This window comes from Pyrgilauda ruficollis, unplaced genomic scaffold, assembly GCF_017590135.1.
Source record: "Pyrgilauda ruficollis isolate IOZ18807 unplaced genomic scaffold, ASM1759013v1 scaffold24, whole genome shotgun sequence".
Taxonomy (NCBI): domain Eukaryota; kingdom Metazoa; phylum Chordata; class Aves; order Passeriformes; family Passeridae; genus Pyrgilauda; species Pyrgilauda ruficollis.
Genome location: NW_024523648.1, coordinates 10,596,549 through 10,614,958, shown reverse-complemented (window position 1 = coordinate 10,614,958; position 18,410 = coordinate 10,596,549). Strand labels below are relative to the sequence as shown.

General features: G+C 38.2%; 1 protein-coding gene across 1 annotated transcript in view; it reads left to right on the top strand.

Annotated features, from left to right (window-relative positions):
• The window catches only part of NOX3 (NADPH oxidase 3), a 51,990-nt gene extending 37,972 nt beyond the window's left edge, over nt 1–14,018 (top strand). The window contains exon 13 of the mRNA XM_041470034.1: nt 13,952–14,018. Within this exon, the coding sequence (XP_041325968.1) occupies nt 13,952–14,018 (67 nt within the window). The remainder of the gene's footprint in view (nt 1–13,951) is intronic.
• The last annotated feature ends 4,392 nt before the right edge of the window (nt 14,019–18,410 follow it).

Below are 18,410 nucleotides of genomic sequence, written 5' to 3'. Positions count from 1 at the left end.
TTGAGCAGATTAGCGGGAATACACCACTTCAGGTTAAACCTGGTGCAATTGAACACCAGAGCAATTTGGCCACGACTTCTGGGGGTTATGGCTTGGGCACCAAAATCATATCCACAGCCTCTCCTTTACAGGAACAAACTTTTTTAAGCTCATTCTATCACTTGGCACTTCCTCTGCATTTCTGCAGATTGAGCTTTCCCCAGCAGCACAGCACATGTGTGAATCTGCGTCTGCATACATGTTTTAAAGCAATATGTGTAGTGTACTTGGAGGAAACCCTTTAGGCAGTTTCAAGCAGGCAGCCTGGTTACCAGCTCCCTACATGTTTGTGCACGTATGAACGCAATTGTTTGTTACATTTGTCATGTCCTTATTTATAAGAAGTACCTGCTTACAAATGTTGCTATTAAATCAGCCATTTAAAAATTGTCTGTGGGCAGAAGAGAGTTAGACTAGGCAGCAGGGGGGCTGAGGAGGGGGGACGGACAGGAGAAAAAAATTAGAAAAAATATAGAAAAAAATGCTCAGAAGTAACTGAGCATTTTGTATAATTTTTTATGAAAAAATTAACTCAGCTGGAGAAAAAGCACTTAAAATTTCCAGTGCAAGCAGTATGTTTGTCCCACTGATTGAAAAAACTATGAAGATCAAAACCAAAGAGTTACCATTCATGAGAAGACAGGGTTCTCTGAATGTCAGCCTTATCTGTAAAGACTGAAGCAAAACATGAATTGAGTACCTCTACCTTTCTCCATGGCCTTGGGCGCCAAGTTCCCGCCCCCATTCAGCAGCAAAGAAACATTTTCCTGGCCTCCCTTTTGCTACTGATGCATGCACAGCAGCTCTTCTTCTTCCCCTTCACTTCCCTCACCAGATTTAACTCCCAATGGGCTTTGGCTTTCCTGATCCCATCCCTGCACACTCATTGTCCCTATATTCCCTTCATCATCTGTCCTTGCTTCCACCTCTTGTATGCCTCTTTTTGTGCTTCAGTTCTGTCAGGAGGGATTTGTTCAATCATATGGATCTCCTACCAACACTGGCTTAGTCTACAGCAAGAGGGATCATATTTGAACTTACAGAAGGTGATTCTTGAAAATCCTCCAGTTCCCCTGGACCCCTCTTCTCTCTAGGACCACACTGCATGGGAAACTTCTAGGCATTGAATTCCTCCTGTGTCCTCTCCATGCCATGTGTATTAGTGTACATGCACTTTGGAAAGGCATCCAGTCATGTGAGTTTTCCAAAAGAGGTGTTAGATCTTTCCCCACCCTGCTTTTCTATAGGCACTTTCTAGTTTGCGTGGATACGTAGGAGTAGACCCCTTCTGCCCTGTTTTTTTGGTTGTGACATCTCTCCTGTTCACATCATCCTGTACACTTTATTTGTTGCTCCAGTCCATCACCTCCTCATTTGATGTTGGTCATCCACTCCCTCCCCATCACACAACATTCCCATAAGCTACAAAAGGGAGAAAAACTATTTCCCTCTATCCCAGCACAGAGAGTAAAAACACTCCATATTTGAGTTGGACTGAGATGTAACAGTTCACTAGGATCACACAATGCATTTATCCAGCCACATGATAAAAATGGGAGATAGGAAACATCCTGTGTATGTCAGCATTTGAATGACAAACAGATGATAGCATTATTTATGTATCCTTACCCACGGACAAAAAAATGCTCACTAGAGGGGACATAACTGTATAGACAAAAGAAACAGAAACATAATAAAAATTATGACAGAGAAGACTCCAATATTGTTTTATACGTCTTCTACTAGGGGATATGGTATGTGTGAACTGGAATTGTTCCTCAATATACAGCTCTATTACTGTTAAGTTTAGGGCAATGCATCTTTGTTTTAAAATAGTTGAAGTTTTTTTAAATGCCTGCCTATGTGAAATGATTAATGCAGAGCATACTGTGTTAGCAGTAGAGTGAGGAGAGAATTAGAGCCTCTGCCAGTTCACCTAGAGGCATTTATCTTTTATTTTTTCCCCTGGTGCCCATGCTGAGCCTCAGGGTAAGCTGACACATTTTCTAATATAAATTAAGCTTTTTTTTTTATGTGTGTTGAAAATCTTGAAGGAAATGAGAAATGTGTGTAGGCACCAATACCAGCTGCCATTGCATGAAAGAAAGAGGTGACAATTTCCTGCAGATTCTGAATGATTGTCTTAATGGGGTTGGATCGGAGGTAACAAGCACAAAGATATTGTGCTGCCAGAAAAACAGGATCTGTTCTCCCCCCAGCCTCATGCAACAAGATGTAACATTTAGCTTCTGGCTCAACATGGCATCTCTTCACTGCTTTGATTTATTCCCACTTTTGCAAATCACTGTGGTATGCTACAGGAGATGCATTTAGAGCCCTTGTTATAGTTCATTGAGTAGCACTGCTGTTATCACCACCAGAGGAGAATTTCTCTTGCATCAAGACTGAGTGACCTAGAATAAAGGAAAAATAATAATAATTTTAAAAAAAGTGGGGAGGTTTGTTGGACGAGGATGAAACTGCATTTAGGTTGAATGAAAATCCCTTTATTACAAATACAATTTGAATCAAAATGGGAACTAGGAAAATTTGGCTTCCTGCCTTGTTTTGAATAACACTGAGCACACAGCAGCTATGATAATGTGAGTGCATATGTAACGACTCTATTATTATGTTTATATATGGAAACATCATTCACTGTCAGGGAAAATGAAAGATATCTTCATGGATTTGTCCATTCAGCTGCTTCAGCAGGAAGTGTTCAGCACTGTGTAGGAAAATATTATTAAATAAAATATAGTCATAACAGCACAGACTCACCACATCCTGTGACAGAAAACTAATCATAGACAAGGATCATAAATATACAGATTAATTACTTTGGCTCTTACAATAAAAAGAGTGCTATTATAATGATTGAAGTTTTGTTATGATAATTTAAGTTTATTCACTAGGAATCGTAAATTGAAATCCATGGGCTTATATGTTCTGGCTTTCCCCCCTCTCCCCCTTCTCCTAAGTTGTATGCAGTAGAAACTATTTTAGTCAATTTGTTCCTTAGTTTACACTAAAATATTGAAGAGAAACTGCCACTCTTAACAGAAAATCCATAATAGGATGTCTGTGCCATATCAACACTATTACAAGGACTTTCTTGCTTCTTTCCTGCTTTTAGGTATAATCAAATGGCTTAGTGGAAATACTGTTAACTGCAAAAAAGTGACAAACTTTTCAAAGGTTTGAGTGCTTCTGATTAGCAGATTTTATAAGAACTGCCTTAAAGGCAGCTTAGTTGCCTTCAGAAAACTAAATTATATGGTAGATTTATAATCTCAACTGGTTAACAATTTCAGTGATTTTTCTTTTCTTGATGGAAAATTACGTGAATTTCTTCAGCAACAGAGAAAAGAAAAAGAAAAAAGTGACAATGCTTCTACCCAGCTCGCTCTATAAACACAAAAAGATTAAATGAAACATGCATAGTCAACCAAGTAATAACTTTTGAGAGCCATAGCAGCATAGCAGGTGATGGGCTGGAAGGTGCAATACTTCATTGCATCTCCTGACACTTCTCAGGCAATCACATACCACACGTGAAGTCACCTTTGTGACCACAAACAAGGTGCAGGACACCCTATCAAGGACTGGCTAACCCTTCCTAGTGCTGTAACCTGGCTGAGTTGAGGCTTTCCCACCTCAGTCAGATCCTCTATTCTGCAGCAGCAACTCTGATTCCTCCTCTGTGATCACTTAATTGTGTGAGAAATCCTGCATTTCTGCAGAATAAAACTGGGTGTCCATTTCATTAAAGCTGCAGCCACATTTTTCAAGAATGTCTACTTACATGTTACTGAATATGTTCAAATGAGAGTGGGCTGATGATTTGCAATTTAAAACTCTAACCAGTTAGGTCTATTTAATAGGAGTCTACTTGTCCTTCAACAAGTCATATCGTGCAGTGAAAAAAAATCTCAATTACACAATGGGTCTTAATATATGGGAACAAATGTGTTAGTTGACATGGAAACACAGTTTTTCTCAAAAGCAAGAAAGGACAAAAAAAGCTTAAACTCTTTAAAAGATACATTAGCATCCTTTCAGAATACACAGAAGGAAACAAAAGTTGCATAGTATAACGAACCACTCAAACCAGCATATTTTTTCAAAGGCTATCTGCTTCAAATATTTGCATCTATTATCTCTAAACAATAATGACTTCTAACATGGTAAGACATTTGTATTCATTGAGGATAAAAGCCCTGAGCCTGCCAATACTTACACATGTGCTTTACTAACTTCAAACAATCTTTTTACTATCCTAGAGGACTAAATATGGTTTCCTTTGAAGCTCATGCACAGAGGACTGATGTCAGGCTCAAGGCTGGGTCCTGAAGGCTGATCTCTATTATTCAGCTATTGTGCTACCAGACTGTCTTGATACTTGTCTAGAGACCAATTCTCTGGTACAGTAATTCTGAATATGAAAGATAACTTACAATCACGCTTGCCTTAAGGTACACAGATAAGATTGCACTTATACACTCTAATAAAAGACCTAGTTTTTAATGGTCTTGCAGCTTTTACTAAGAAGAAAAAAAAAAAAAAAAAAAAAAGTGGGCTTGGGGAGAGAGCTTTTTATCTTCTTTTATTTTGGCCAAACGATGAATATGCAGATCTGAACATTTTATTCTGTGGATATATGCAAATAAGGACTAGAGAGGGCAAATAAGAGCCTGTTCTCTGAGACAAAATTCTCAGAGGTACTGCTCTGGTGCTGCTGACCATTCCCCTCAAACGCTGAACCTCCCGTGCCCTTGCTTGAGACAGGCTCTTTGAACAAAAGCAACATTTTTCCTCCTGCTTCTGTCTAAGGCTGCAAAATCCTTCACAGAAATCATTACTGCCAAAAAACTGAACTAAATGGGACTTTGTGAGCAAAGATAAGGATGTGTGCACAAGCCCAAGCTAACACACAGTAGTTGCAGCGTGGATGCACACAGGAAATTTGCAGATACCTATCTGCTTTAGATATCACACACACAATTCCCTCTTACTGTAACAAGCACAATGTATTTGTTCTCGTGTTTCTAGGAATTCATCAAGGTTAAAAAAATGAAAGACAAATTCAAAAGGTCTCAGGCACATATCACACTCATTAATTATACATTACCATACAATTACATTACATTTAGATAAAAATGTTTAGATTGAAGAATGCCCACTATTTTCTCATTAACATTAGTAAAATATCCATGTAATTTTCTGAGGTTTTGTGCTGCTAAGAAAATTCAGAGGGCTATGCAGAATGCATACCAATGCAGAGTTAGCCATTTAAGATCACTCTTTTTTAGATTCCTTACCACACTGGCAAGAGGAAGATAGTTAAGAGGCACAGTTGGACAACTTTGAATTTAATATCAAAGGCTTGAGGACTAAACAAACAAATGTATGCTGTGATACTGGTCAACACTGAAGTTACTTCAAATACAAATCATGGGGAGAACAGATAGGTTTGATTGAACTGGACTTTGTGTAATACAAACATGTCCAAGTACAATTTCTCTGACAGGAATGTACATCAACCATTTTATTATGTGTTTGGCGTTACAAAGACATATCTATAGTAAGAAACATCAAGCATAATAACAAATGCTGGCCACCCAACATCTATCTAAGCAAGTCCATTATCTTTCTACAACATTGTGCTTTCATAAAGGAGTCTGAAAATGCTTTAAAAATGGTCTGCTGCTGGGAGGTGCTGAACTGAAAGAGCTTTTACCAAAATTAAAACAAACTGTATCTGCTCAGCATTATGCAGAATCAAAACTTTGGAGTCCAGACAACAAAATTAACCAGAGTTTTTGCCAAAATGAGGGCAGTAGAATTTGCATGTTAGTCAATACCGGTGCTGAATGATATATTGCAAATATTGAACACTGAACTTCAAAGAAAAAAATTAATTCTAAACTGTCTGACTTTTTTTATAATGAAATAGCCATTGCTTTGTTACATGCTGATTGTCGTATTGCTATACATATAGATAGCCAGGAATAAAGTCTAAGTGGAGTTCAAAATGCTTTGAATGTATGTTTTCTCACAATGTCACTACCAGGTGGAAAATTTATTACTTCCAGTATTAGTTGAGGAACTGACTCACAGAAATGCTAAGTGGTTTGCCTCAAGCTCTCAAAAGAATGTCAGGACAAGGATTAAACAGGCTTTCAGGATAAAGACCATAGCTTGAACTGTTACAGCAATCTCCTTCTCCTATAGACTGAATTACATATATTTGACATGACCCTTAAAAATATCTGCGAGCTTTCTGAATGAACAAAACTGATTTGAATTATTTTGTGTTCTATTGTTATTTGAGCAGCATTGTTTGAAAGGCAAGTGTTTTGATTCTCAGGACCAGTATGATTCATACTTGCTTACTCATAGAATTCCATCTATGATACAAAGCATGCACTTGAAAAGTAGATCCTCTGGCAGACAATGAAAGATTTCTGTGTTAAAATAGGAGATCTAAAACAAATTTAAAAAATATTTATCAGAAAAGAAACAAGATCTGGGGTTATTACTAAGAAATATTATTAAATATCTGAACATAGATTTTGATGCTGGACTCAAGCCTGATCCTACTTCTGAGCAAAGAACACAGGAAAATGCTTGTTGCCTCCCATAATGGGATCCAGCTAAATATCAGTCAGCACAGCATTGAGCTGCCAGGAAAACCAAGATTTCATTTTCAGGTAGGGAAGATCAGAAAATTTTCAACTATAAAACCTCCTCTTTAAACAATTCTTGTCAAGAATATACAATAAAATTAATAAAGCTAGGTGAATAAGTAACATTCTGCTTCAGCTTCCTGGGATGCACTTATCGTCTTTATGACCATTTTGAGGCAACACCACATTTGCTTGCTTTCTGATTTCTGTCACCTTGCCTGTACTTTAATAATTTTCTAAGATTGCAAAGGGGACCCAGTTATTTCTTATGAAAATCCTGTATTAACAGCTTAAAATAAATTATAACCAGATATGAAGTCTTCATCATGACTCTTTATCACTTCACTTATTGGCTCCATAGTCACCCAGACTAATGTATTTGGTTATTGCCCAACTTAAAGGTATATTAAAGCTGTGTCTGCAATAATGCTATTTACAAGAGTAAATTCATTCCTTCTCATTCTATTCTCTAGTATTTTCTATTATATTAATGCTAGGGAAGGAAGGATTTAGAACACTTCACCCTCTGCAGAAGTAATCAGAAAACATTTATGAATGTTTGCAGTTGTGATGGGAAGAACAGAACAGAAGGCATTTTATTATGCTGACTTTATTCTATTTCTTTTGATTGGTGTTAACTAGCGTACAAAGATCCAAAACTCATCAGAGGAAAAGGATCTATGCATTTTCAAAATTCGCTTTTAATAAAATAAATTTGAGGGGGGGAAATGTCATTCATACCTTACATAGTAAGTTCAACCCGGCTAGCTGCCAGCACCACAAAGCACTGGAGCATACTGTTAAGATGAGGAATGAAAACTATTCTAAAAGACAATATCAATCTAGAAATTCAGTCGTTGAAAGCCTGCTTCATGAACTGAAGCTAATTAATGCTTGCATGTAGGGTTGAACCCAAACCATCAGAATTATAGCAGCTCCACAGCTGAATTACTTTTTTAGTATGCTGCCACTTAAAATTCCACCCAGTCACTTTAAAAGGATGGAGCACATGATTAAACTGTGATATGGGAAGGGAAAAAATTAACAATTAAAGTAAAAATCTCCCTAAACCCAGGCATTACCTATTTAAATACAGAATGACTTTATATTGCAAAAATGCTTTCTGTAAAAAACATCCTTTAATTATCTTCACAGAGTTACTCCTTGTACATCCCTGTTTAGAAGATCTAGAAAAGGTATTTTTGTCAGCTCAGTCTGAACTGCTTCAGTAAAGGACCTGAATATCCAAGTATCAAAGTCCAACAACAGCATTGACAGTGTGAACTATGCTATTTTTTAAAGCAGAATAATTTTTGTGTGCAGATTTCTGGAAAAATATAAAGATGAAAATATGAAAATAAAAACCAAGGCTAGACTAGGCAGACCCCTTCACCTTAGGAGTAGGAAAAAGCATAGGCCATTCTGAAAACAACTATGAATCTACAGTATTTGCAAGATATTTTCACACTTAGCAACATGACTTTAACTCAGTACATTGTCCATGACTGTGCTTTCACAAGCCTTTATGTTTCGTTTGCATTCCTCGATGCTCTTGTTTGGATACTTTGCTTTGTGAAATAGACAAGAGTAAGATTTCAGTGTGTGTTTAGGCTAGGAGAAGATGATCGGATGAATACAGCTATAAAAACCACATCTGCTAATGTCTCTAAATGATGCTACAGCTGCTGAAAATCATAACATTTAGTTGTCTAGGTTATCAACTACATCAAAATTATATTTAGAACTGGATTTTTCATCAAATGCATGGGATCATCAAAGGTAACATTTCAAAAGGAATTGAGTTAAGAGACTAAATCACATTGACTTTCAATACGATGCAGGCATCCATGTGACATAAATATGTGACATATATAGATTCGTATTTTCAATACTAAGCCATGTCAAAGGCATGAGGGCTTTTGCAGTGTTGGTAACCAGCACACTGTAATTGGGAAGATGTCAAATCAAAGGGAGAGACAGAGGAAGTGCAAGAGGGGGCACAGCATTTCTAGAGACCAATGTTCATTGAAGCATAGTTCTTCCTTCTACCAGGAGTAGCTGGAAATCTTACTCAGGCTGCCTTGTAGGATTATTGTCTGCTTCCTGGTGTTTGCATTTGTTGTGACATGCCAACTGAGCCAGCTTAAGAGATTCAAACTGGTATGGCTTTGGCAATCCTCTGTCATAATCAGAAGAGATGAAGATCAGTCCCTTACTGGAGCAAACATGGACAACAAGGCCTTGCTCAATGGCAGAATGGGAGGTAGGGCAACATGAGCTGCAATAGGCTGTACAGTAGCTGGAGGCCCTAGCAATAATTCTTTTTCAGGTATGTCACACAAAGAGAGGGAGTGTTAACATGGCAGCAGCTCTTTTACAGATGTTTCAGAGTGATCTCTGAGGCTCATAAACGTCCCAGATGTAAATGAGTTGTTTTTCTGCACAGCACAGGACATAGAGGTGCCATGCCTGGCTGTAGAAAAGTGATTGCAGATGTCTACTGGTAATTTAAGCAGGGAACAGCCTTTTCAGACTCATATTCAGGACAACATCATCACTGCAGCTCAGGAGTTTGTACAGCTCACTCAGAAATGTGTTCCCCTGGTGAATCATTGATTTTGAAATAGCTTTCTATCCGGTGTCACACAACGGAAAGTTTTGCTTCTGGCAATGCCTTTAGTTCTGCAAAATTTGCATAACATGTAGAAAACTGATAGGAATTTTGAGTTGGGCTTCAAAACAACCAAAGGAGTCAAAATCCTAAAGTCTTGAGCTCTTCTGTTTGTCAACTCCTCTTGAACTTCTAGGCTGCCCCTCCTTCTGAGGTGGATCTAGTTTTCTCTGTCCGTACATACTGGGAATCATGGTAGATAACAGAAATTATTTAGGAGAGGTGACCACCTTGGCAGAAGGGGGAGGTTCTTAACTGATTTTGCTGTGAGCAGTCAAAAACTAATGTCTATGGATCCTCATAACTGTATCTCAAAGGTTGATGGAGAGCTTCTAGAACTACAGTGGAAGTACAGAGGTAGCATACAAGTCAGAACTCTGATACTGAAGCCAGATAAAGTGATGGTGATAACAGCTGTGACCCTACTGCATGTAGGCTTAGACTTGAGAAAGTCTACCTAGAGCCTGTCTGTTATGGATCAACAAATCAAGTTATGTGCACTTGTGCAGCTGCCTAGAAGAAAATGTACTTTCCTTCTACCAGTTCAAAACAATGAAAATCAAGTCCAGAATGGAGGACCGTGGTGTATCCTGGAAGTCTCTTCAGGTTGGCTTGGAAACCACCTGTGTTTCTGGGGCAGGCAAAATTCCAAGAGCTTAGTTCACATTTCTTAGTTCACTCTACAGCTGACCCGCAAACAAGATGCCAGTTTATTCCCTATAGGAATCCCAGTAAAAGGCAGATGTCCTGAGAATAGCAGAGAATGAGGTGATCAGAACTTCCAAACACCAGGTCTTGATTCAGTTAAAACAGGACCATTCAACTGCAATAGCCTCTGGGCCAGCATTCAGAAGAGCAGGTTGAGAGAGGTGATCCTTCCCCTCTACTCAGCACCAGGTGAGACACATCTTGAGTGGTGGGTCCAGGGCTGCGCTACCCAGAATGGGGCAGATACAGACTTACCACACTGAATCCAGCACAGGACCACTAAAATAATTATTGATCTGGAGCATGAGAGAACAGGCCGAAAGAGCCTGGAGAAGAAAAGGCTCAGAGAGATCTTATCTGTCTTTAGCACCTGATGAGAGAAAATGAAGAAAACGAGATACAGACTCTTCTCAGCAGTTCCTAGTGTCAGGGCAAGAGGAAAAGGACACAAACTGAAACACAGGTCTAGATTATCTCAACAGTTTCCTTCCAACCTAAACGATTCTGTGATACTATAAAGACATTGCTGTATTTCCTGTTTGCAATTTTACAAGTCTCAGGGAGATTTATGTGAGTTTCTGCCTTTTCAAAATTATACATGAAGTAGCACTAGGGAATATTGTACCTGCAGAGAAAAAAAACAGGGACCAAAAGTAAAAATGTAATCTGATTTATACTCAGTCTGATGGAGAAGTTACACAGAGCTGGAGCCTTTGCCAATAACCTCCATCCCACACAGTATTCTCAATGGTGTAATTCAGTGTTGAGCTACTTACCAAAAATAAGATTTTTGCTCTCTGATGAAAAACAACACTCTAGTGTCAGTAATTGTCATGTCTCATTTGAAATACCAAGGTCACTGTATAAGCTGGAAATGTCATTTGTCTAGTGGGGAAATGGGGCCATGATAATCTACAGTAACTTTGGAAAACAAGGAAGATGTGTTAAATTCAAGGTTGTGCTGACCAAACTAACCTTAGCCATTCAAATATGGGACTCCTCAGAGAAAACCTATTATAGATCTCAAAGAGGAAGCTTACCTCCTCTCAAAGAGGAAATGATGGCTAAGGATAAGACATTGTCAGATGTGCTTATAACCATGTCAGCTGAGTGCCTTTCTAACTATATGAAATAATTAATATACACACTGCCTTAGAGTAAGAAAAGACTTTGTGAGGTAGTTATCAAAGAAAATCAAGAAACAGTTGCAGAATATAGTTTTTTCAAGATATTTGAAAAGTACCAATTGTTTTAGCTTGTAGTATCTGCATTTTGTACTGATTACTAGAAAGGTAATAAAAAAAGAAGTAGCTAAATTTGACCCACTCTGATACTTGGACTCATACAATGCAAGAGACATGGAGAATAGTCGTTAAAAAAAACAGCCTGGAGTTAATGAATGGATATTGGCAAGCTCTATTATTCCTGAAAAATAAAAGTTACATTAAATGCCTTTCTAGCCCCTAAATCAGCTGTATCTGTTCCACATCATGCTGATATGACTAGGTGGAACTTGCAGATGAGGTACGTTGATATTATTGACATTCAGACATATATCTTGATACACCACCTCGCAAGCTGAGTCCTAGGACAAAGATCTCCTCAAGTCTCTAAGGACTTCTTTCCCAGCAGTGTCACGTAATTGACTGCAGGCTTCAGTAATGTATACAAAGGTATTTAGACCCTGTGCAGACTAGTTACTGTGTGTTTAATCACAAGTAGTTTCCATTTCTCTCATACCAAATATAAGCTACTTACCCAGGTAAAACTATGTCCTGGGCTCCTGTTGATTTTAATTCCTGTTTAAGGTCTTTTATTTGACAACAAAACCAACATTTCCAAGGTACTTAGAGCAATAAACCTTCAGTCTTGGCTGGATCTTCTCCAATACGCAGCTGTCCTTCTAAATCACAGCCAGATCCAAGCTTTCATATGCTCCTCATTTTACAGCTTCAGTCCTAGTAAACTCCTCCTTTCCTTCAAATGCTTTCCAAATTCTTTCTGCTATCAAATATATGGGGTCTTTTGCAAGTGATTTCACTTTACTCTTAGCAGACCGGGGAGCAAGAGCTAAAGCTTCCAGTGTGCGGAACCTCTGTGCCCAGAATGAGGCCTGGGATAGTATGGCCTGGACAAAAACCTCTTTAAAATTTTTTCTCTTGGCAATACTTTTTTCTGATCATCTACTCATATAATCAGATTATCATTATCACCTTGGACATCTAATTGGGCCTCATCTCCAACCTTTGTTTTGCAGATCTGTCTCCACAAAATCTCTAAGTTACTTTTTCATGAATACAGCTAATCCAATTCTCAACTCTTCATATTTTGTGAAATTAAACAACCTTCCCTCTGGCTTTTATAAATATATTTGCACCACTTGTCATATCCATCCTTCAAGACACACCTCCCTCCCTCTTGCTTTGGCCTAATCCCTCCTCTCTTTACATCTTCCACTGCTTCGCCTTTTATATTGCAACATATGCCACAAACTCACATTCACTGGCCTCTGTACAAACATTTCTGAGACTGCCTCCTGGAAACTTAGTCATTATGAGAGGCCATGGCTCATGAGAGCAGCCCATGTTTCAAAGAAGCACCTTGATGTTTCTTCCCCTCTGCCCTTCCTGTAAACATCAGCAGAGTTCTGTCACTGTACCCTTCTTTTGTGATTCTATAGGAAAAAAGCTGCCTTCCTGAGACCACAGCTTGTCATGCTGACCAGTGCTAACTCCATACCTTCTTATTCTCTTAATCTGTCAGCATCCACTTCCAACTATTCTTTTGCACTCACATGGCAAGGTCTCCCTGACAGAGGTCACATCTTCTGCTGTGCTACTACAATTTTTGATGCGCTAGAGTTCAGCTGGGGGCCTTTGGGTGTAACTACAGTACAAAAAAAATCCATTCTAAGATTTGAATACAACATTAAATAGTCTGTACTTAATACACAGGGCTAAACATATGCATTCATTAGCAGTCCAAGAGGAGGTGTGGCTCCAAATAAATTTCAAACAAGAATTTCACAAGTGAAGAGCCAGAAAGAAATCCATCTCAATCCACCTCCATTTTCAGATCACAGTGTGACAGAATATATCTGGAAGTGAGCAGTTCATCACTGCATTTTTGAAGACATTAGACTATTTTGATTTAAAATCAAATCAAAATAACAAGACATAAAAGAATTAAAGAGTATTCACACCTTTTAGGAATCAGTGCTGTCACCACAACTTTAACAGAACTGTAGCAATTTATGCCAGGTAAAGCCTCAGAAAAACACATTTATTTAAAAACCTCACACTGTTGATTAGGGGAGCAATGTCTTGCTCATGATTTTTTTTTTTTTTTTTTCTGTTTAGCCCTTCTCTTAGTCTGGACAGAGAAATCATTGCAGTTAGCTTTACCCTTCCATACTCAGTACTACAGCAGTGGTGGTGGTCTGTCCCCTTAGAAAAGAACTATCAGAATGCTGTGGTTGTTACAGCATCCTAATGATAGAAATAGGTTCTGTTTTAGATCCATAGAATGGATCAAAAAGAGGTGCTACGTTTTATCTTGCCAGCTGTGTTAGATGCAAAAAAGCTGACTTAAAATCTGTTAATTATTTAATTTTAAAAACAGATTTTTAAATCAGTTTCTTCACCCTTTTCTTAGGAATATACAAATTCTGACATTGACGTCTTAGGAGCTCGCAACTATGATTAACAACCTACCCTTACAAGTGGTACCTTGTTCAGCAGACCTGAACTTCCAGGTTTTACTGCTTGGATTTTGCTTACTGAATCTTCCTTTCTTGCTTACTGCAAGCGTCTATCATTGACCTTCTGCTTTTTATTTCTTCTAGGCAGAATACATGGCATTCGTATTCTGGCAGCCTGACTCAACGTAAGGACATTCAGTCGAGTCAGTAAACTTTTTGGTCCTTGTTAAAGACACAGCAGCTCACTCGCCATGGAACAAGAGTGGCACCCAGTGGTCACAGAGCTTGGCCTAACATTCATGTCCCGAATTTTCTGCCTTTTGCATTTTATAAATCGCCTTCCCACATACTGAAGACAGAAATCCTTTCATGCTCAAGATCCCAGACCCAAATCCCACCTCTGGACTTGAAATACAGAAACTGGAGAACTGAGGCTAAAAGGTTTCCTCCCTGTCATCTTTTTTCATGTCACATTTTCTGGGACCATAAACAATCTACCACAGCTATAAGGCACTTATAAAGGGTATTGCTTATTTCTGAGGGATCAGACAGCAGCTGACTTGCCTGACACATGCAAGGAAGATGAGGAGTTCAACGACCTCATCTAATCTAACATGTTGTTCAGTGATCCAGATGAGGTAAACATATGTTTTTAAACTGTCCTGCAAAACACCTGTGGCAGCAGGAAAGGAAAACCAGGGACATAGTCTGTTTTGTGATCTCCCCTCGTGGGGGACATACATGGGTCTGTTCCACTCCTAGTCCATGGGTGGGTTTAAGAAGAGCATAATATGATCAGAGTACAAAAGTCTGGGTTCCAATTGAAGTGGTATGTTGTATTTTTAATGAATATCTTCATGGGAGCTGTTGCAAGTGACAAAGCTTTCCATATTTTTAACTTGGGGATACTTAATGCTTAAAACTGGACTCTCAGAGCACCTAATTAGGATTCAAACAACTGTTATCCTCAAGGGAGCATTCTCCAACACAGACACTTGGATGTTGGGTGAACAAGACCAAGCTCACTGAAATACCAATGTTTCACAATGCTTTAAAATTCCCAATGATAAATGGATGAAAAGGGCAGCTGCTGGCAGTACTGTCTGTGGTTTTGTTTTTAAGTCCTACTTGCAAGGGTGAAAAACCCCATTTCTACAGAAGTCAGTAGATAATGTAAATGAGACCAGTCTTGATTCTCATCATTCCTGACATTCCCCAAATTTTAACCCAAAATTTGCATTAACTGGTATTTCTTATAAATGCCCTACCACCTAAAAGGGCATGATCAAGTGAAAGTCAAAATTGTCAAGTAGAAATAAACTTTCTAGTGTGGATGGCTACAGCTAGAGCTTTACAATGTGACTGAGTTAAGTGGCTCACAAATAAAAAGGCACATCAGAAGAACTGAGCAGTACAATAAATTCTAATACTTTAAAATAAATATAATGATTTTTAGCCATCTGCTATGACAGTACAGAAAGCCGTGGATCTTTGTACTTTCTGAGTTATGTTGGGAAAGAACTCAGCAGTCTGGACAGAAATTTCTGCCAGATTTTTTGTTAACGTGAAGTCTTTATTCTTTGAATGTTTAGCTTTTGCTACACAACATTATTGAAATGGTAACAAAAAAACACTGTTCCTGGTCAAAATGTGGCCTGACAAACCCACAGTGGTAGACTGACATAAGAAGGAAGATTTCCTTCACAACTGAATTACTTGGCTCTACCAGAAAAAATAGCTGAAGTAATATTCAGATTTATTTTACACTGAGTATAAATATTGAAGTGAGCAAAACATCTAAAATGTATTGCCTCCACTGTCAAAGAGCAAGAAAACATATTACAGAGCCTGTACAGAGTTAATACTGAAGAGCTTTCATAACAGTTTTGTACTTTTTTTGCAGCTCATGGCTCCTAAAATTACTGTGACTACACAAATGTACATCTCTCTGCTGTTATATTCCCTAAACTTCTTCCCATTTGCTATTTATTTTCTTCAATATTTTATTTGGTCACAAAAGCCTTGCTGAGAGAGTGCAGTCACTGTATTTGTTTGTACAGTGCCTGGTGCAACGGGCTCCTATCATCTATTTAAGATCCTTATGAGGTAGTGCAACAGAAAAAATAAACATTTTATTTTAACAAACAATAGAAAACAGTGTCTTTGAGAGCCAGCTGAAGAATAGAGGCCTTGTGGTACGAAAATATTTCCAGCAGGGTGAAAAATACAAGATTTTCTGCCTCTAAACCCTTTTGGGTGCTACATTTCCTTATCATTTTACAATATAATCTGGGCATTTACATCTTGTTATCTTATTTACCTTAACTTGATATGAAATAACTGTCAAATATATTTTTCTGTCTCAGAATTGAGTGGAGTGTTGCACTTCAAGAGCATGGTGTGGAGTCTGTTTTTCACAACAAGATGCCATAATGTAAAACTAGTAACAATATTCCCAAGCAACAAAACATTTAGCTCAGTAAGGCTGCACTTGCTTTCAGAGGGAGTTATTTTAAAAACCTGAACATAGGACCAGTAAATAATTAGCATCTATGAATGAGCTCAGCAAGTCTGTAAAATTAACTTCCCACTGGTGAACATGCTTTTTCATCATTACAGGCACAACTTTGGTTTCAACCCTTGCAATGCTGGCAGGTGAACCTGAACTGAAGCTGTAGCCAAGAGAAGAACTCCAATTGATCTCATGATAGTGTCTGCAAAACTGATCTCAGAACCTAACCCTGAGCTTCTTCAGATGCTCAGTTTAGCTTTCTCTGGCATCCACCTGATCGGTGGAATATGTGGTGAACGTTTCATCGGCTTCAAAATTACAGGCTCTGCATGTAAGGTTAAGACACAATCGAATGATGAAATAAGCAGATGGTGGATCGCTGCCATTCCCAAAATGAAACATTTTTCCAGCACTCCAAAATTCTGCATTATTTTGTTTATGATTTTTTTCCAACTGCTTTAACCCTGGAGGAATGAAAGAAAATAGATTAAGAACTTCTCTAGTAGATTGTTGGGCCAGGTTCCAGTATAAAAATGGACTTGTCCAAAGTCTGGGAGGTCATTAAAGTTTTATTATTGCTATTTATACAAGTGCTCTCCATATTCCATCCTCTTTCTGCATATTTAAGGACTGCCTTGATTGTGGTGCTCGTAATCCCTTGTTGTTACATTGGTACCTTTGTGGTAAGTAATCAGAAATATTTTCGGGGGACAACTCCAGCACATCAAAGGACAAAGAGACTGGAGAGTCCCAGGGTGGGTGGCAGGCATTCACAGGAATGGACAAATTCCTTCCAGCTTCCTTCTCTCACATCTCTTTTGTGAACTCTGTTAGGACCATCATAAGGAAGTTCTCTTCTAACTTGCATGAAAGGGCTGGAATAAGGAGAATAAAGAGATGAAAGCTTGGAAGGCTCACTTTTCCTCTTGCATAATATGCAAAACTTAGCTGGAGACACCTTCTAGAAATGACCAGTTGTTGTGGTTTAAAACCAGCCAAAAAAATTAAGCTCCAATCAGCCATTTCCATTGCCCCCACCCTCCTCAAATAAGAAAGGGACAAAAGGCAGAGATTATGTTTTGAGATAATAATTTACTGGAAAAACAGCAATTAAATATGGAAAACAAACCATAACAGCAATAATACTAATAACAACAGCGTATAGAATAGGATGATTGCACACAAAAAATTCCTTGCAGAAGTCTGACCGATCCAATATTGCGATGGATCAGCAACGCGGTCTGAAAACATTCCAGCTGTAAACTGGATTTGTTATTTTAGCAAACAATTTTTCTACCAAAAAGTTTATACAGGTGAAAGTATTAGCAAAGATTATTGGATTTCATTCAACTACATCTATTATACTTTGTTATTACAGTAAGTTATGACCACATGAAATAACCTAGAAAAGTGCATCTAATCAAGAAAAAGCATGTACTTTTAACATGTGAGACAAACACTTGTATACAAAGACTGAGGACATTTGAGGTTGTGAGATGAAAAAGTTCAGCCTTGGTGACAATCAAGTACGAAATGCATTATTAAAACAATGTTCTGATGTGACTTTTTCTACATAGAGAGAAACTTCAATTGGCATCTTGTTTTGCTTGAGAACTAAAACAGCCTTGGGAGCTAAAACAGGATGCCTCAGCTGGTCATAAAGCTGCTTGATCCCATGCCATTCTCATACTTGCTTCTCCTGAGATGCAGCCCATATTCTTCATATTTCTCCAGATTTTAAGCAGAAAAATCACCATTATATCAATTTCTTGTAAAGCCCTTATGGAAGTGAGCTAAACATAGAGCTAAGAGCAAGTATAATTTGAAATCCCACATTTTCACCAACAGGTGGAGCTTACATTTTATATTTAATTTATAATGACTTTAAATTCAAATAATATATATCAAAAATGATACTTTATACCTCACAGACTCAAAACTTCAGTGTTTCAGATAAGACTAGGACCATGAGAGTTTATTTCAGTATTCCATTGTATGCAAGTAAACCCTAGGCCAGATCCTTTTCTTACTGATGTCAATTGCAAAGTTCCCTGTATTTTTAATGACTGAGTAATTAGATCCATTTCCACT